The following is a 12,780-nucleotide window of genomic DNA, read 5'->3' on the forward strand; positions in this document are numbered from 1 at the left end:
CCATCTGATTGGTTTAATTAGGCTCTCCAGCCGTGGTCAAATGAACATGACATCACACCTAGCTGTGGTCAAATGAACATGACATCACACCTAGCTGTGGTCAAATGAACATGACATCACATTAACCTCTTCATGATGTCAGACTAACCTCTTCTAATCTCTCAAAGGAACTGTCTTCGATGACATCAGGCAGTCTGGGTGCGTCCCCGTTGATAAGTGCTCCTGCTTACACGGTGGCAAGCCATACCAGCCTGGGGAATCCTACACAAAGTCGTGCAGGAAATGGTAACCATTTCATGATTTTGTCCAAATGATGTGCATTCTGTCATGATGTGTGTGAGTGAAGGGAGGTTTTGATTGAACTGTGTTGCTGTCAGTACCTGTCAGCAAGGTGCCTGGCAGTGTGTGGACATGGACTGTCCTTCTACCTGTTCCCTGGTTGGAGGTTCTCACATCACCACCTACGACGACAACCAGTACACATTCCATGGGGACTGCTCCTACATTCTGTCCAAGGTGAGGAGTTCAAATGACCAGCACGACACATGACAACAACAGGAAATAAGACTAATTGCTCTTACAAAGACACCACATGACAACAATAACAATAACTAAGAGAAAGGCTCATTTCTAGTACAAGGACATTGAAGAAGAATAGTTTGCTCCCTTTTGACTCAAGGCTGGCCATAGAGCCAGATGTGAGAGGCCAGCATTACAGTCCATAATCAACAGAAAATGCTCCTACATTGACCAGCGTTGATTTTGACAGCAAATTTGTATTTAGTTTCAGTCATATTTTAGTCGTCTGAAATGTTTTAGTTTTTGTCTAGTTTTAGGCGAATAAATATCATAAGATTATAGTCGACTAAATCTACAGTTGATTTAGTCGACTAAAATGTATTTTAGCGGTGCCTTGATGGCGTCGTAATGGCAGATTTTACACTTGGTTGCATGCTGAAAATAGCCGATATACAAGCTCACAACACATCGTAGCGCGACGCGTTGTGAGCTTGTACATTTGCTATTTTCAGATCGCATTTTCAGAGCACAACCAAACAATAAATAACTTGTCTTTTAGTTCTACTGGATCTCTTTCCTTCCCTCACTAACATTTTAGTCTAGTTTTTATTTGTTGACGAAATTGTCAATATATTTAGTCTTAGTTTTAGTCATCATAGCTTAGTTTTTATTTAGTTTTCGTCAGTGTTAAAACGTGGTCGACCAACATTTTTCGTCCCAGTTATAGTCGACGAAATCAACACTGACATTGGCAAAACATGCTGAGGTTCTCAGACCGTCATCAGTGCTGAAAAAGGGAGTGGATGTTAATAAATCTTTGTTTGCACCCCAAGAGCCTTCAAGTCAGAGCAAATACTGTAAGCTATAACTTGGTAATTAATCCACCTTTACAATGTTGCACTCTCAAAACCTACCTGTAATGGACTTCTCCTAACTTAGCTAACATTTTATGTCGAGTTGTCTAAGCATCAACTGATAAAACTTTGTGTATGAACTTCGTTTTATGCAGTTTTGTGGTTTAAGAACATTAGCATTTTCATTTCCATGTCTTAACTGTGTTTCCAGGAGTTGAACGGGACTTTATCGGTTCATGGTGACATGTACAGGTGTGGAAAAACCCAATTTGAAACCTGTCTGGAAGCAGTTACTGTCATATTACCAGGATCAACGGTAAGACCCCATAACAGTTATCTCCTTTTTATAAGTTATGTGAATGGTTACATATGAGTACAGTGAGTGATAAATGTTGTTCAACTTGCAGACAATTCGAGTTGAAGACTCTGGAAACGTCTTTTATAACAAACTGAGTTCTCAAGTTCCACTGTCACTGAGTGAGCATCCATTTCTTTACCTTCTCTTCAAAAATAATGTCACCTTCTGTTTTTGGTTTGATTGCTTTGCAGTTGCTCGTTAACTCATTAAAACCCGGAACGCATCTGTGTAACCACTTTAACCATTATTTCAAACTTTGCGCTATGAGCTTGTAGATCTGCTATTTTCGTGAAATCGTGAACATTTGATGTGTGCAAATCTTTGAATGTATACATATTTTTAGAGCAAACATTTTTAACTCAAATCTTTGCTTCTGGGGGGTCCCTGGAACAAACAAAATATTTTGAGATGGGGGTCCTTGGCCAAATACATATAATTTTGGGTGGTCCTTGACATGAAAAAGTTTGAGAACCATTGATATAGAAACAACATACGATTTTTCAAAAAACTGTTAGGATTTAAAAGACATTTGTAGAATCCCCCAGAAGCAAAGATTTGAGTTAAACATTTTAGCTTTAAAAATAAATAAATGATTAAAAGATTTGCAAAAACAATCTTGATTTTTTTTTTTTAAAGTGCAGATCTACAGGCTCATATGAGCTTGTATAGCGGCTATTTTTGAATAGCCCAAAGTTTAAAATAGTCTTTAAAGTGGTTAAACATTTAAATGTCAGATGCTTTCCTGGTCTTATTGGGTTAAAGCAGATGAAGTGATTGTAGATGTATTGGTGTGTATTTACAGTAGATGTGTTGGTTATTGTTTTTACAGAGGACATAACCATCTTCAGACCATCATCGTTCTACCTGGTCATACACACCGCCTACGGACTACAAGTTACCATACAGCTAACACCCGTCATGCAGATCTACATCACCGCTGCTACGTCACTGAAAGGCAACCTCCGCGGTATGAATCCATTCAATAGAGCTCTTTGATTGATTGATTGAATATTTTATTAGACAGAAATGTAAAAACATCATGAGTAGGCCTACAGTTAACACATCGGGTGCCAGAGGTTTATTAAAATATTGTACGTTCAGTGCCTGCATATCTTCCATCCACTTACGTTGACACGTTTCGTAGTGTAGAAGCCCCGACGCCGTAGTGCATGTAAACAAAGCGTGCGTGCGAGACGGCGGAGGGTCCCGACTAACGCCTGGAACAATAATATTTCTAACGCGATCCTCCATTGCAGAGTGATCGCCGATCGAAAACGTCTCACTTCCACCACGTTAAAAAGAAATAGAGATATTAAGCTTTTAGTCAAGGAGTTAACATATTGGAAAGGCCGACCGGAAGGATTTTTGGACACACCCACACCCGGCCTCTCCTTCTCAGAGACTCCTTGGATGATCCCAAAGTTTCGTTAGAGCGCCCCACGTGGGGCCACAAAAAATGGCTCAAAAACGGTCCGGACCGTTTATGGCACACAATGTATTAAAACACGTCCCCCCCCCCACTCCTTTGGCCTCCTGAAAGGTGAATTTTCAGGGCTGTTTTAAAGGAAGCCAGTGATCTACATATCTTTTAAGGGAAGGGGTCAGGGAATTCCACACTTGGGTGGCAGTGCTGTAGAAGGACTATTTACCCATGTTTGTTTTATGGGTGGGTGGTACCAGATCGTATGATTATTAGTCCAAAAAGGGGGTTTTCTGACAAGCGTTGAAATGTTTGATTATTTCATTATTTGTGTTGTACTCCCATAAGGCCTTTGTGGAGATTACAACGACGTGGAGGCTGATGATTATAAGACCAGCTGTGGGCTGACGGAGGGCCAGGCCGTCGCGTTCGGCAATTCATGGAGGTCCAAGTCCAGCTGCGAAGACGTGGCCATCTCGTTCGGGACCCCCTGTAGTGCAAACGTTGAAAAAGGTAGATGACATGACGACCTTGTTCCAAGTGCAAATATTACCATTGGACGATGTACTCTATCTATTTAATCTATTCAAATATAACACTTGTTTGTTTGTTTGTTTGTTTGTTTGTTTGTTTGTTTGTTTGTTTGTTTGTTTGTTTGAACAGAGAAATATGCCAAGCATTGGTGCATCATGCTGTCAGACCCGACGGGGAAGTTTGCAAATTGCCATTCTACGATAAACCCTGAAGTCTATGTTGATGTAAGATTTAAGTTATCATCATCATGTACTGTGTAAGTGATACGTGTTGAGTCAGGACAGTAGAGGACCTTCCTACATGCAGGACCACCGGAGGCTGAGAACGTTTGTGTACATTTAGTTTAATACCTGAATGAGGGACAATGCCATACAAACACACAGTGAAGAAGCATAAAAGGGGCAAACAGGCCCAACATCCAAAAAAGCCCAGAGCCTCTGCCTGAAGACCAAAAAGCCTAATACCTCCCCATGCCCAACCCCCTGTTCCCTCTTAGGCTAGCGGTCAAGATGTTTGGCTTTAGCCTCCCTGCCCAATGCAGGGGATCCGGTTTTGAATCCCGGGGCTTTACAAAAGACAGAATCGTGTTTGGTTTATATTGCAGCCTTTACTCAGAGTACAGCAAAACTGTAACCCTGAAGGGTATAGTCACAGTAACATATTGCTTTATGAACTGACAAAGGAACAGGGGGAAACAGGGCTCTAGCACAGGATTCAAACCAGGGCTCACAGGGACACACAGGTGAACAGGCTCTGTGCACAACGGTAGGTTTCCCATACTTTCATTTGATTGGCTCAGCAGCAGATTTGAATCCGGAAACACATGTGAAGGTGTTGTATGTGCTTCTGGTTCGAACCTGCTGTTGATTTACCCTTAATTTACCCAGATAGGCAACTACTACACCCCTCGCCACTAGGTACGAAATTGGCGCACAAATGGTCTCCTATAGGTGGGCAGGGTTGCCTCTCCCCGCCCCCTATCCCCTCATCTCCTCACCCCATTGGGTGCTTCTGGTCTCTTAAAGCGCCAACATCACAAAGATACAGGACATTAAAGGGATAGTTCACCCCCAAAATGACTTTTTCTCTATGGATTAGTCACCCCATGGAGACTTGAATTCATGGATTTTTTTCTCATTCCTAAGACAATAATTTGATCGGCAGCGGTTCCAGTAGGAGACACAAAAAGTCTCTTTTGTGTCTCCTACCGGAACCGCTACCTACCGGTCCGCTGGTCATCAAATTATTGTCTTAGGAATGAGACAAAAACTAAAAAATATCCATGAATTCAAGTCTCCATGGGGTGACTAATACATTAAAAAATATTTTTTTTTTTGTAAACTATTCCTTTAATTGAAGATGGCTTCAGTCTAGTCTCGGTTTCCCATTGCCTATTAAGACAGGATATGAAGAGAGACACAGAAAGAAAAAAAAGACAAACAAATGCGTGTGTGTGTGTGTGTGTGTGTGTGTGTGTGTGTGTGTGTGTGTGTGTGTGTGTGTGTGTGTGTGTGTGTGTGTGTGTGTGTGTGTGTGTGTGTGTGTGTGTGTGTGTGTGTGTGTGTGTGTGTGTTCCTCTCCACAGAACTGCATCTCAGACGCCTGTGCCTGTAAGAAGAGTGAAGCCTGCATGTGTGCTGTAGTCTCCTCCTATGTGCACGCCTGTGCCGCAGCAGGCATCGCATTAGACGGATGGAGAGACGTTATGTGCAGTAAGTCCAAACAGGGGTTTCAGACAGAAAAGGACAACTTCCACCGATTTTGCCGGTCTACTTAAAGCATTCGCCAAAATGTTTTAAAACGTTGTACGTAGGCTATGGATATTTTAAAGCGTAGAAAGAGAGAACTCTCAAGACAGAGAATACATTTAGTAGAGGCCCTAGGAGGGGTCCACGCGCGACTGCTTTTTTTTTTCTAGTTTGGATTTTTGGCATCCATACATAGGACCTCTAATATAGGGCATAGGTCCTCTAATATAGGGCATAGGTCCTCTAATATAGGGCATAGGACCTCTAATATAGGGATTTTGATGATCCCAAGAAAACAAGTGGTCCAAAGTGTTTTTTTTTCTCCAATGTTTTATTACCCCTATGAGACCTGCGGGATTGTTGGCTGGAACGCCGGCAAGACTGTCTTTCGGAGACTGTGGCACGCTCAAATTTAGAAGTAGCCCCAAAAATAGAGATACCATTTGAGACAACCTCAGGTTTCCAATGAGACCAACCTTGCCCTGCTACCTTGTCGGGAAGGGGGCTAAATACCTAATGATTCAAAGTTAAGACAACATTTTGGTGTTGGGGAAAAACGGCCATCACCATTTTCCAAATGGTCCCTTGAGCTGTCACCTCGATATAAGTGAATGGAAATGGGTTACATGGATACCTACAAGCCTCCCCTGTACAGACATGCCAAATGTATGCCAATCTCGTGCAGTTTTGGGCAAGAACCATGCAGTTTTTTTGCATGCAGTACAAATATGTAATTTCCGCCTATTGTAAAAAGGAGACCACTTTACTGTATCTATAGCTGTATGAGACCACTGTATTGCATCTAGACCACTGCATGTGCTGCATCTATAAACCACTGTACTGCATATATAGACCATTGTACTGCATCTATAGACCACACACATTGATCACTGTACTCTATCTATAGAACACTATGTGTACACAGTCTCTGAAAGACAGTGTTGGCGGCGTTCCAGGTCTCATAGGGGTAATAAAACATTGGAAAAAGCACACTTTGGACCACTTTTTTTCTTGGGACCATCAGAATCCTGGATGTTAAAAATCCAAACTAGAAAAAAAAAAAAAAGCAGTCACGCGTGGACCCCTCCTAGTAAAATGGTGGCTTTAATGTAGCACCTTTAACCCACACTTTAATGCACTTGTGTATGCACTTTAATCCCCTGCATGTTTGTTTTGAACAGATAGGTACTCTGTGGACTGCCCTGCCGGCATGGTCTACAGCTACTCCACCAGCAGCTGTGGCCGTTCCTGCCGGGCTCTCAGCCAGACAGACCCCACCTGCCTGATCAAGAGCCCCCTGGTGGACGGCTGTGGCTGTGCCGAAGGGACGCACCTCAACGAGAAGGGCCAGTGTGTGGGGGCCTCGCTCTGCCCCTGCTACGAGGGGGAACACGTGGTGGCCGCCGGCCACTTCCTGAGGCTCCGCGGAAATCACTGGTGAGGATTTCAACGCAGTGAAGATTTATTTTGGGTTTTTTTATGCCTTTATGGATAGGGCAGTATAGCCTGGTAAACCCCTCCCTCCGGAAATCTCATTTGTATCTGATTTCAGTAGTGAGTCTGGTATGAGGGCCTGTTTTGATTTGATTTGATTTTTGCTGTGGGCAGGAGCTGGGCGGGAGTTGTACCGTTCACTGACAACCCCTTCAGCCAATCAGCAGTTTGTTCCATCACCACCACAGAGCAACGTGACACAAGGGGACTTTTGAAAGGGCCATGCCGAAAATAGGTTGCTTTATATGGATACAAAGTATCACTGCCCGCCCCTGCCGGTTCTCTGAATTTGTATTTTTAAGTAGGCTCTGTCATGATTAATTGACCACATATGTGAAGTTAAACAACTAAATGCTATCCGAAAAATATCTTAAAAGTAAATTCCGTGCCACAAAAAAGAGGTTTGAGAGCGTTTTAAAGTTTTAAAACAGCGGAGAGAGTTTTAATGGTCGCCGTTTGTTTTCGCTCGGCTGCACTCGGCTCCATTCGGGTTCACTCGGGTTCCACCTGATTGGCCAACGTTCGCTGTCAATCACAGAACAATGAGCGAGGACGCTGATAGGCGAGTCCATTTTGTGGACGACGCAGAAACGCCCAGATAAGCTCGCAGGCCAGACCCAACTCCTGAAATGAAATGCAAATGAGATTTCCGGAAGGGGGGGGGGGGTTACCAGGCTAAGGACAGTATAGACTGACAGGAAATGGGGAGAGAGATGGGGAGTGACATGCAGCAAAGTGCGTCGGGATCGGGAGTCGAACCCGCGGCGTGCTGCCAGGCTACATTGAGCCTAGGTACCTGGACCGCAACACCAGCGGCCCAGCCCAATGCAGTCTTCATTTTATTTAGTTTCAGTCATTAGTCTTTTGAGTAGAATTTTATTTAGTTTTAGTCATATGAAAAGTTTTAGTCTAGTTTTAGTCGAATAAACATCATAAGATTTTAGTCTACTGAATCTACAGTTGATTTTGTCAACAAAATGTGATTTTGGTGGTGCCTTGATGGCGTCGTAATGGCTGATTTTACACTTTGTTGCATGCTGAAAATAGCAGATCTACAAGCTCAACGTGTCGCAGCGCGACCAAACATAAAATGACTTTTATTTTTTTGTCTTTTATTTCTACTGACGAAATTGTCTATATATTTAGTCTTAATTTTAATCACCATAGCTTCGTTTTTATTTCGTTTTTGTCAGTGAAAAAAGGTAGTCGACGAATATCTTTCGGCAGCAAAATTGACACTGTTTCAATGTTGATATCCATTCAATTCATTTCCAACCTACATTTATTTTTTTGGGAACACATTGAGGGGCTGGACATTTTTAAGCATATTTCTAAAATGACTTGACGATATCATCAAGGACATGATATTTAAAGTTCATCAAGGACATGATATTTAAAGTACATTGTAATACATTTAGGACTAGATTTGAAGACAGTGTATCGCAGCCAGGGCCGGACTGAGACCAAAATTCAGCCCTGGCATTTTGGTCCGGACCGGCCCACCGCCCCCCGGACCGTTTTGTCAACGGGGGGGGGGGGGGGGGGGGGGGGGGGGCGTTTCACTGTTTCAGCCCAGCCCTGCACATGAACTCTGCAGCCGCACTGAGGCCCCTGCTGGAAAGCATCCCAGCCCAAACATTAACGTAACTAATAATTGGGCCACACGACCCTGAAATGACCGTAATAATCCTAAAACGGGAGCAAAAATATTTGATTAAAAAAATATATATATATATATATTTTTTTTTTTTTTTTTTTTTTTGGGTGGCCCAGCGGCCCACTGGCCCGCGGCCCACCGGGCATTTGCCCGGTACGCCAAATGGCCAGTCCACCCCTGATCGCAGCTTGAAAATGTAGTTAAAATAGATTTACAAATTGTCAACCGCCAGTTCTATGGAGTCAACAGAACAGTATAAAATTGCGTAATATGCATACAGATTTACATTATTATGGTATTTAAAAGCCAGACAATATCATTGATGTGTGTGAAGAGGACCGGTCCTAGAATTGAACCAAAAGGGAAACCTCAAGGCTGTTAACTATACAAAATGAAGCTCAACAATAAGCAGTCAAACTAGTTTAGTTCTTTAGTTGTGCTTCAATTCTTTGTTCTCAGTAGAAAGAAATATGGAGAAAAATTAATGTGTGTCTTTTCTTTCATTGCCTCTCTCCCTTCTGTCTCTGCACTCTAGTGTCTGCAAACAGGGAAAGATAATCTGCGCTGGAAAGCCAAAACATCTGAGTGAGTATTTCCCACCTGATCTCAGTAACAATTGGCGATGCTCCCTTCACGGACCGCTTTAAAATAACTCCCAAAGCCCCTGCAATACCAGATGGCACCGTGGCGTCAACGTTAAACATTAGCATCAAAGCATCAAAGCATTAAACATTAACATCGAGATCGAATCCTTCTCATTGCACTGATAATGTGTCGTATAGTACGTGTGGCAAACTATTTTATTAGGATTAAGGTTAGGTTTAGGCAAAAATGTTGTCGCCCCCGGCGACGGCTCGTTTGGTGAAAACTACAGCCCCTGATATTAAGGCCCAAAAAACAGTCGGAGGCGCGCCGCCGTCTCTGGCGGACTTGAGGAACGAGAGGCCCCCGCCGAGCGAGCTGTTAGACGAGCGACTCGCCGTGCCGAGCGTTGCGAAGTCCGCCAGAGCCGACTAGCGCCGTTCGGGTTATGTACCGATAGGGACAGAATCGTAAATTATCCCCCCCCCCAGCAATGCCAGTGTCGAGTAAAGCCGGCCAGTGCAGTGCTGTCCTCCTGGAATGTGAAGCATGACTTTAGGGGCGAAGCTGTTCCACGTGTGTCACAGAAGGAGCGTAACACAGAAGTTACTGAGATTGTGTGTGTGTGTGTGTGTGTGTGTGTGTGTGTGTGTGTGTGTGTGTGTGTGTGTGTGTGTGTGTGTGTGTGTGTGTGTGTGTGTGTGTGTGTGTGTGTGTGTGTGTGTGTGTGCAGCTAATCTACGGCACCGTTGGCCCAATAAGCGTGAAACCGTGCAATTACTCCTACAGATTTTGTCCAAACATCACGCCAATCGGTACACATTAACCTCTATAGTCAAGATCAAGTGATTAAGACGGATCTGTCCGATTTTTCATATTCCGTTTTGATTGGCTAAGATCGGTTTCCAATGTTTGCAGGAGTGACGCGTTTTGAACAAAATGCCTCAAATCATGAACGCAGCGTCCGATTGGCGTGAAACATTGCTGGCCCTCAATAAGCTACTGTACCTGCCCTGGCGGAGACAGTCCGAGGAGCACATGTTTGTAGTTGAAAGTATATTTTTCAACATGCACATAAATGCTCTATACTTACAGCATGCACAGCACCCATGGCTTTCTTCAACTGCTCCAGTGCACTGCCTGGCACCAAGGGATCAGAGTGCCAACAAAGCTGCCAGGGCCCAGACACAGAATGTGTGAGTAGATGTTTGATTTATATAACATGGCAACCAACTTACCTAATAGTCCAATCACATGTTAAGTACATTGTTGTTGTGTTCTTAGGTGAGTGAGCAGTGTGTGTCAGGCTGTGTGTGTCCTGATGGCCTGCTGTCAGACGGTCATGGAGGATGTATCAAGGAGCAGCAATGTCCCTGTTCTCACAGTGGAGCTTCCTACCAGCCAGGGCAGACCGTCAAGGTGGACTGTAACACCTGGTAAAACACCTGATTATACCTCTAAATATGACTGTAACACCTGGTAAAACACCGGATTATACCTCTAAATATGACTGTAACACCTGGTAAAACACCTCATGATTATACCTCTAAATATGACTGTAACATCTGGTAAAACACCTGATTATACCTCTAAATATGACTGTAACATCTGGTAAAACACCTCATGATTATACCTCTAAATATGACTGGAACATCTGGTAAGACACCTCATGATTATACCTCTAAATATGATTGGAACATCTGGTAAGACACCTCATGATTATAACTCTAAATATGATTGGAACATCTGGTAAAACACCTCATGATTATACGTCTAAATATGACTGTAACATCTGGTAAAACACCTGAGTATACCTCTAAATATGACTGTAACATCTGGTAAAACACCTGTTTATACCTCTAAATATGACTGTAACATCTGGTAAAACACCTGATTATACCTCTAAATATGACTGTAACATCTGGTAAAACACCTCATGATTATACCTCTAAATATGATTGGAACATCTGGTAAGACACCTCATGATTATAACTCTAAATATGATTGGAACATCTGGTAAAACACCTCATGATTATACCTCTAAATACGATTGTAACACCTGATAAAACACCTGATTATACCTCTAAATATGACTGTAACACCTGATAAAACACCTCATGATTATACCTCTAAATATGATTGGAACATCTGGTAAAACACCTCATGATTATACCTCTAAATATGATTGTTATACCTGATAAAACACCTGATTATACCTCTAAATATGACTGTAACATCTGGTAAGACACCTCATGATTATACCTCTAAATATGACTGTAACACCTGATAAAGCACCTCTAGCCTGGTAAACCCTCCCTCCGGAAATCTCATTTGTATTTGTTTTCAGGAGTGAGTCTGGCATGGGGGCCTGTTTGGCTTTTTGACTATGGGCTGGAGCTGGGCGGGAGTAATACCGTTGACTGACAACCCCTTCAGCCAATTAGCAGTTTGTTATCCTTCGGCCAATTAGCAGTTCATTCCGACACTCCCAGAGCATAGGGGACTTTTGAAAAGGCCATGCTGAAAATAGGTTGCTTTATTCGGATACATGCGTGTCACTGCCCGCCTCTGCCGGTTCTCTGAAATGTTATTTTTAAATAGGCTCTGTCATGATTAATTGACCACATATATGAAGTTAAACAACTATATGCTATCCGAACGATATCTTAAAATTAAATTCCATGCCACAAAAAAGAAGTTTGAGAGCGTTTTGAAGTTTTAAAACCGAAACCAAAAACAGCTGACGAAATTTCAATGGCCGCCATTCCATTTTGGTCGGCTGCACTCGGCTCCATTCGGGTTCACTCGGGTTCCACCTGATTGGCCAACCTCTGCTGTCACTGAACAATGAGCGAGGGCGCTGATAGGCGAGTCCATTTTGTGGACAAGCAAGAAACGCCCAGATAAGCCTCAGGCCAGACCCAAATCCTGAAATCAAATGCAAATGAGATTTCCGGAAGGGGGCGGTTTACCAGGCTAAAACACCTCATGATTACTTCTAAATGTGATTGTATCGAACGCATGATCGGCAGAGATGAACAGAAAAGTAGATTATTGTACGTAAATAGATGATATAATTAAAACGATGACTAATTGAATGTATGACCTAAGATGTTCAATGTTTCTTTGTCACAGCACCTGCACCGGAAGGAAGTGGAAATGTACAAACAACCAGTGTGATGGAACCTGTACTGTGTACGGGAGGGGACATTTCATCTCTTTCGACGACAAGAGGTTCACTTTTAACGGTGACTGTGGATACCTTGTCGCTCAGGTATGGTCAGTGGTGGAAAAAGTACTCGAATTCCAAACTACCGATACTAAAATATTTGAAAATAGCAGATCTACAAGCTCACAACGCGTCGCATCGCAACGCGTTGTGAGCTTGTAGATCGGCCATTTCATAAAATAGTAATTTGATATATATTAGTAGTTTTATATATAATAGTATAACAGTAATTTAAACAAACATCAACGTCTTACAGGACTACTGCGGGAGCAACTCCCAGGGTTCCTTCAAGGTCATGGCTGAGAAGGTTCCATGTGGATCTTCTGCATCAGTCTGCTCTACTGTGATCAAGCTCGTCTTAGAGGTACAACAACATGATACTAAA

At 42.9% G+C, this 12,780-nt stretch overlaps 1 protein-coding gene across 1 annotated transcript in view; it reads left to right on the plus strand.

Moving 5' to 3' along the window:
- Positions 1–12,780, plus strand: part of LOC308091660 (uncharacterized protein) — a 71,215-nt gene that overhangs the window by 18,822 nt on the left and 39,613 nt on the right. Inside the window, exons 9-22 of the mRNA XM_080437321.1 lie at positions 168–285; positions 378–516; positions 1,585–1,689; positions 1,781–1,850; positions 2,561–2,698; positions 3,500–3,664; positions 3,815–3,909; positions 5,271–5,397; positions 6,615–6,870; positions 9,120–9,169; positions 10,262–10,362; positions 10,451–10,602; positions 12,302–12,440; positions 12,652–12,759. Coding sequence (XP_080293447.1) covers positions 168–285; positions 378–516; positions 1,585–1,689; positions 1,781–1,850; positions 2,561–2,698; positions 3,500–3,664; positions 3,815–3,909; positions 5,271–5,397; positions 6,615–6,870; positions 9,120–9,169; positions 10,262–10,362; positions 10,451–10,602; positions 12,302–12,440; positions 12,652–12,759 — 1,763 coding nt within the window. The remainder of the gene's footprint in view (positions 1–167; positions 286–377; positions 517–1,584; positions 1,690–1,780; positions 1,851–2,560; positions 2,699–3,499; positions 3,665–3,814; positions 3,910–5,270; positions 5,398–6,614; positions 6,871–9,119; positions 9,170–10,261; positions 10,363–10,450; positions 10,603–12,301; positions 12,441–12,651; positions 12,760–12,780) is intronic.

Source organism: Gymnoscopelus braueri (assembly GCF_963280865.1).
Source record: "Gymnoscopelus braueri genome assembly, chromosome: 9".
Classification (NCBI taxonomy): Eukaryota; Metazoa; Chordata; class Actinopteri; order Myctophiformes; family Myctophidae; genus Gymnoscopelus; species Gymnoscopelus braueri.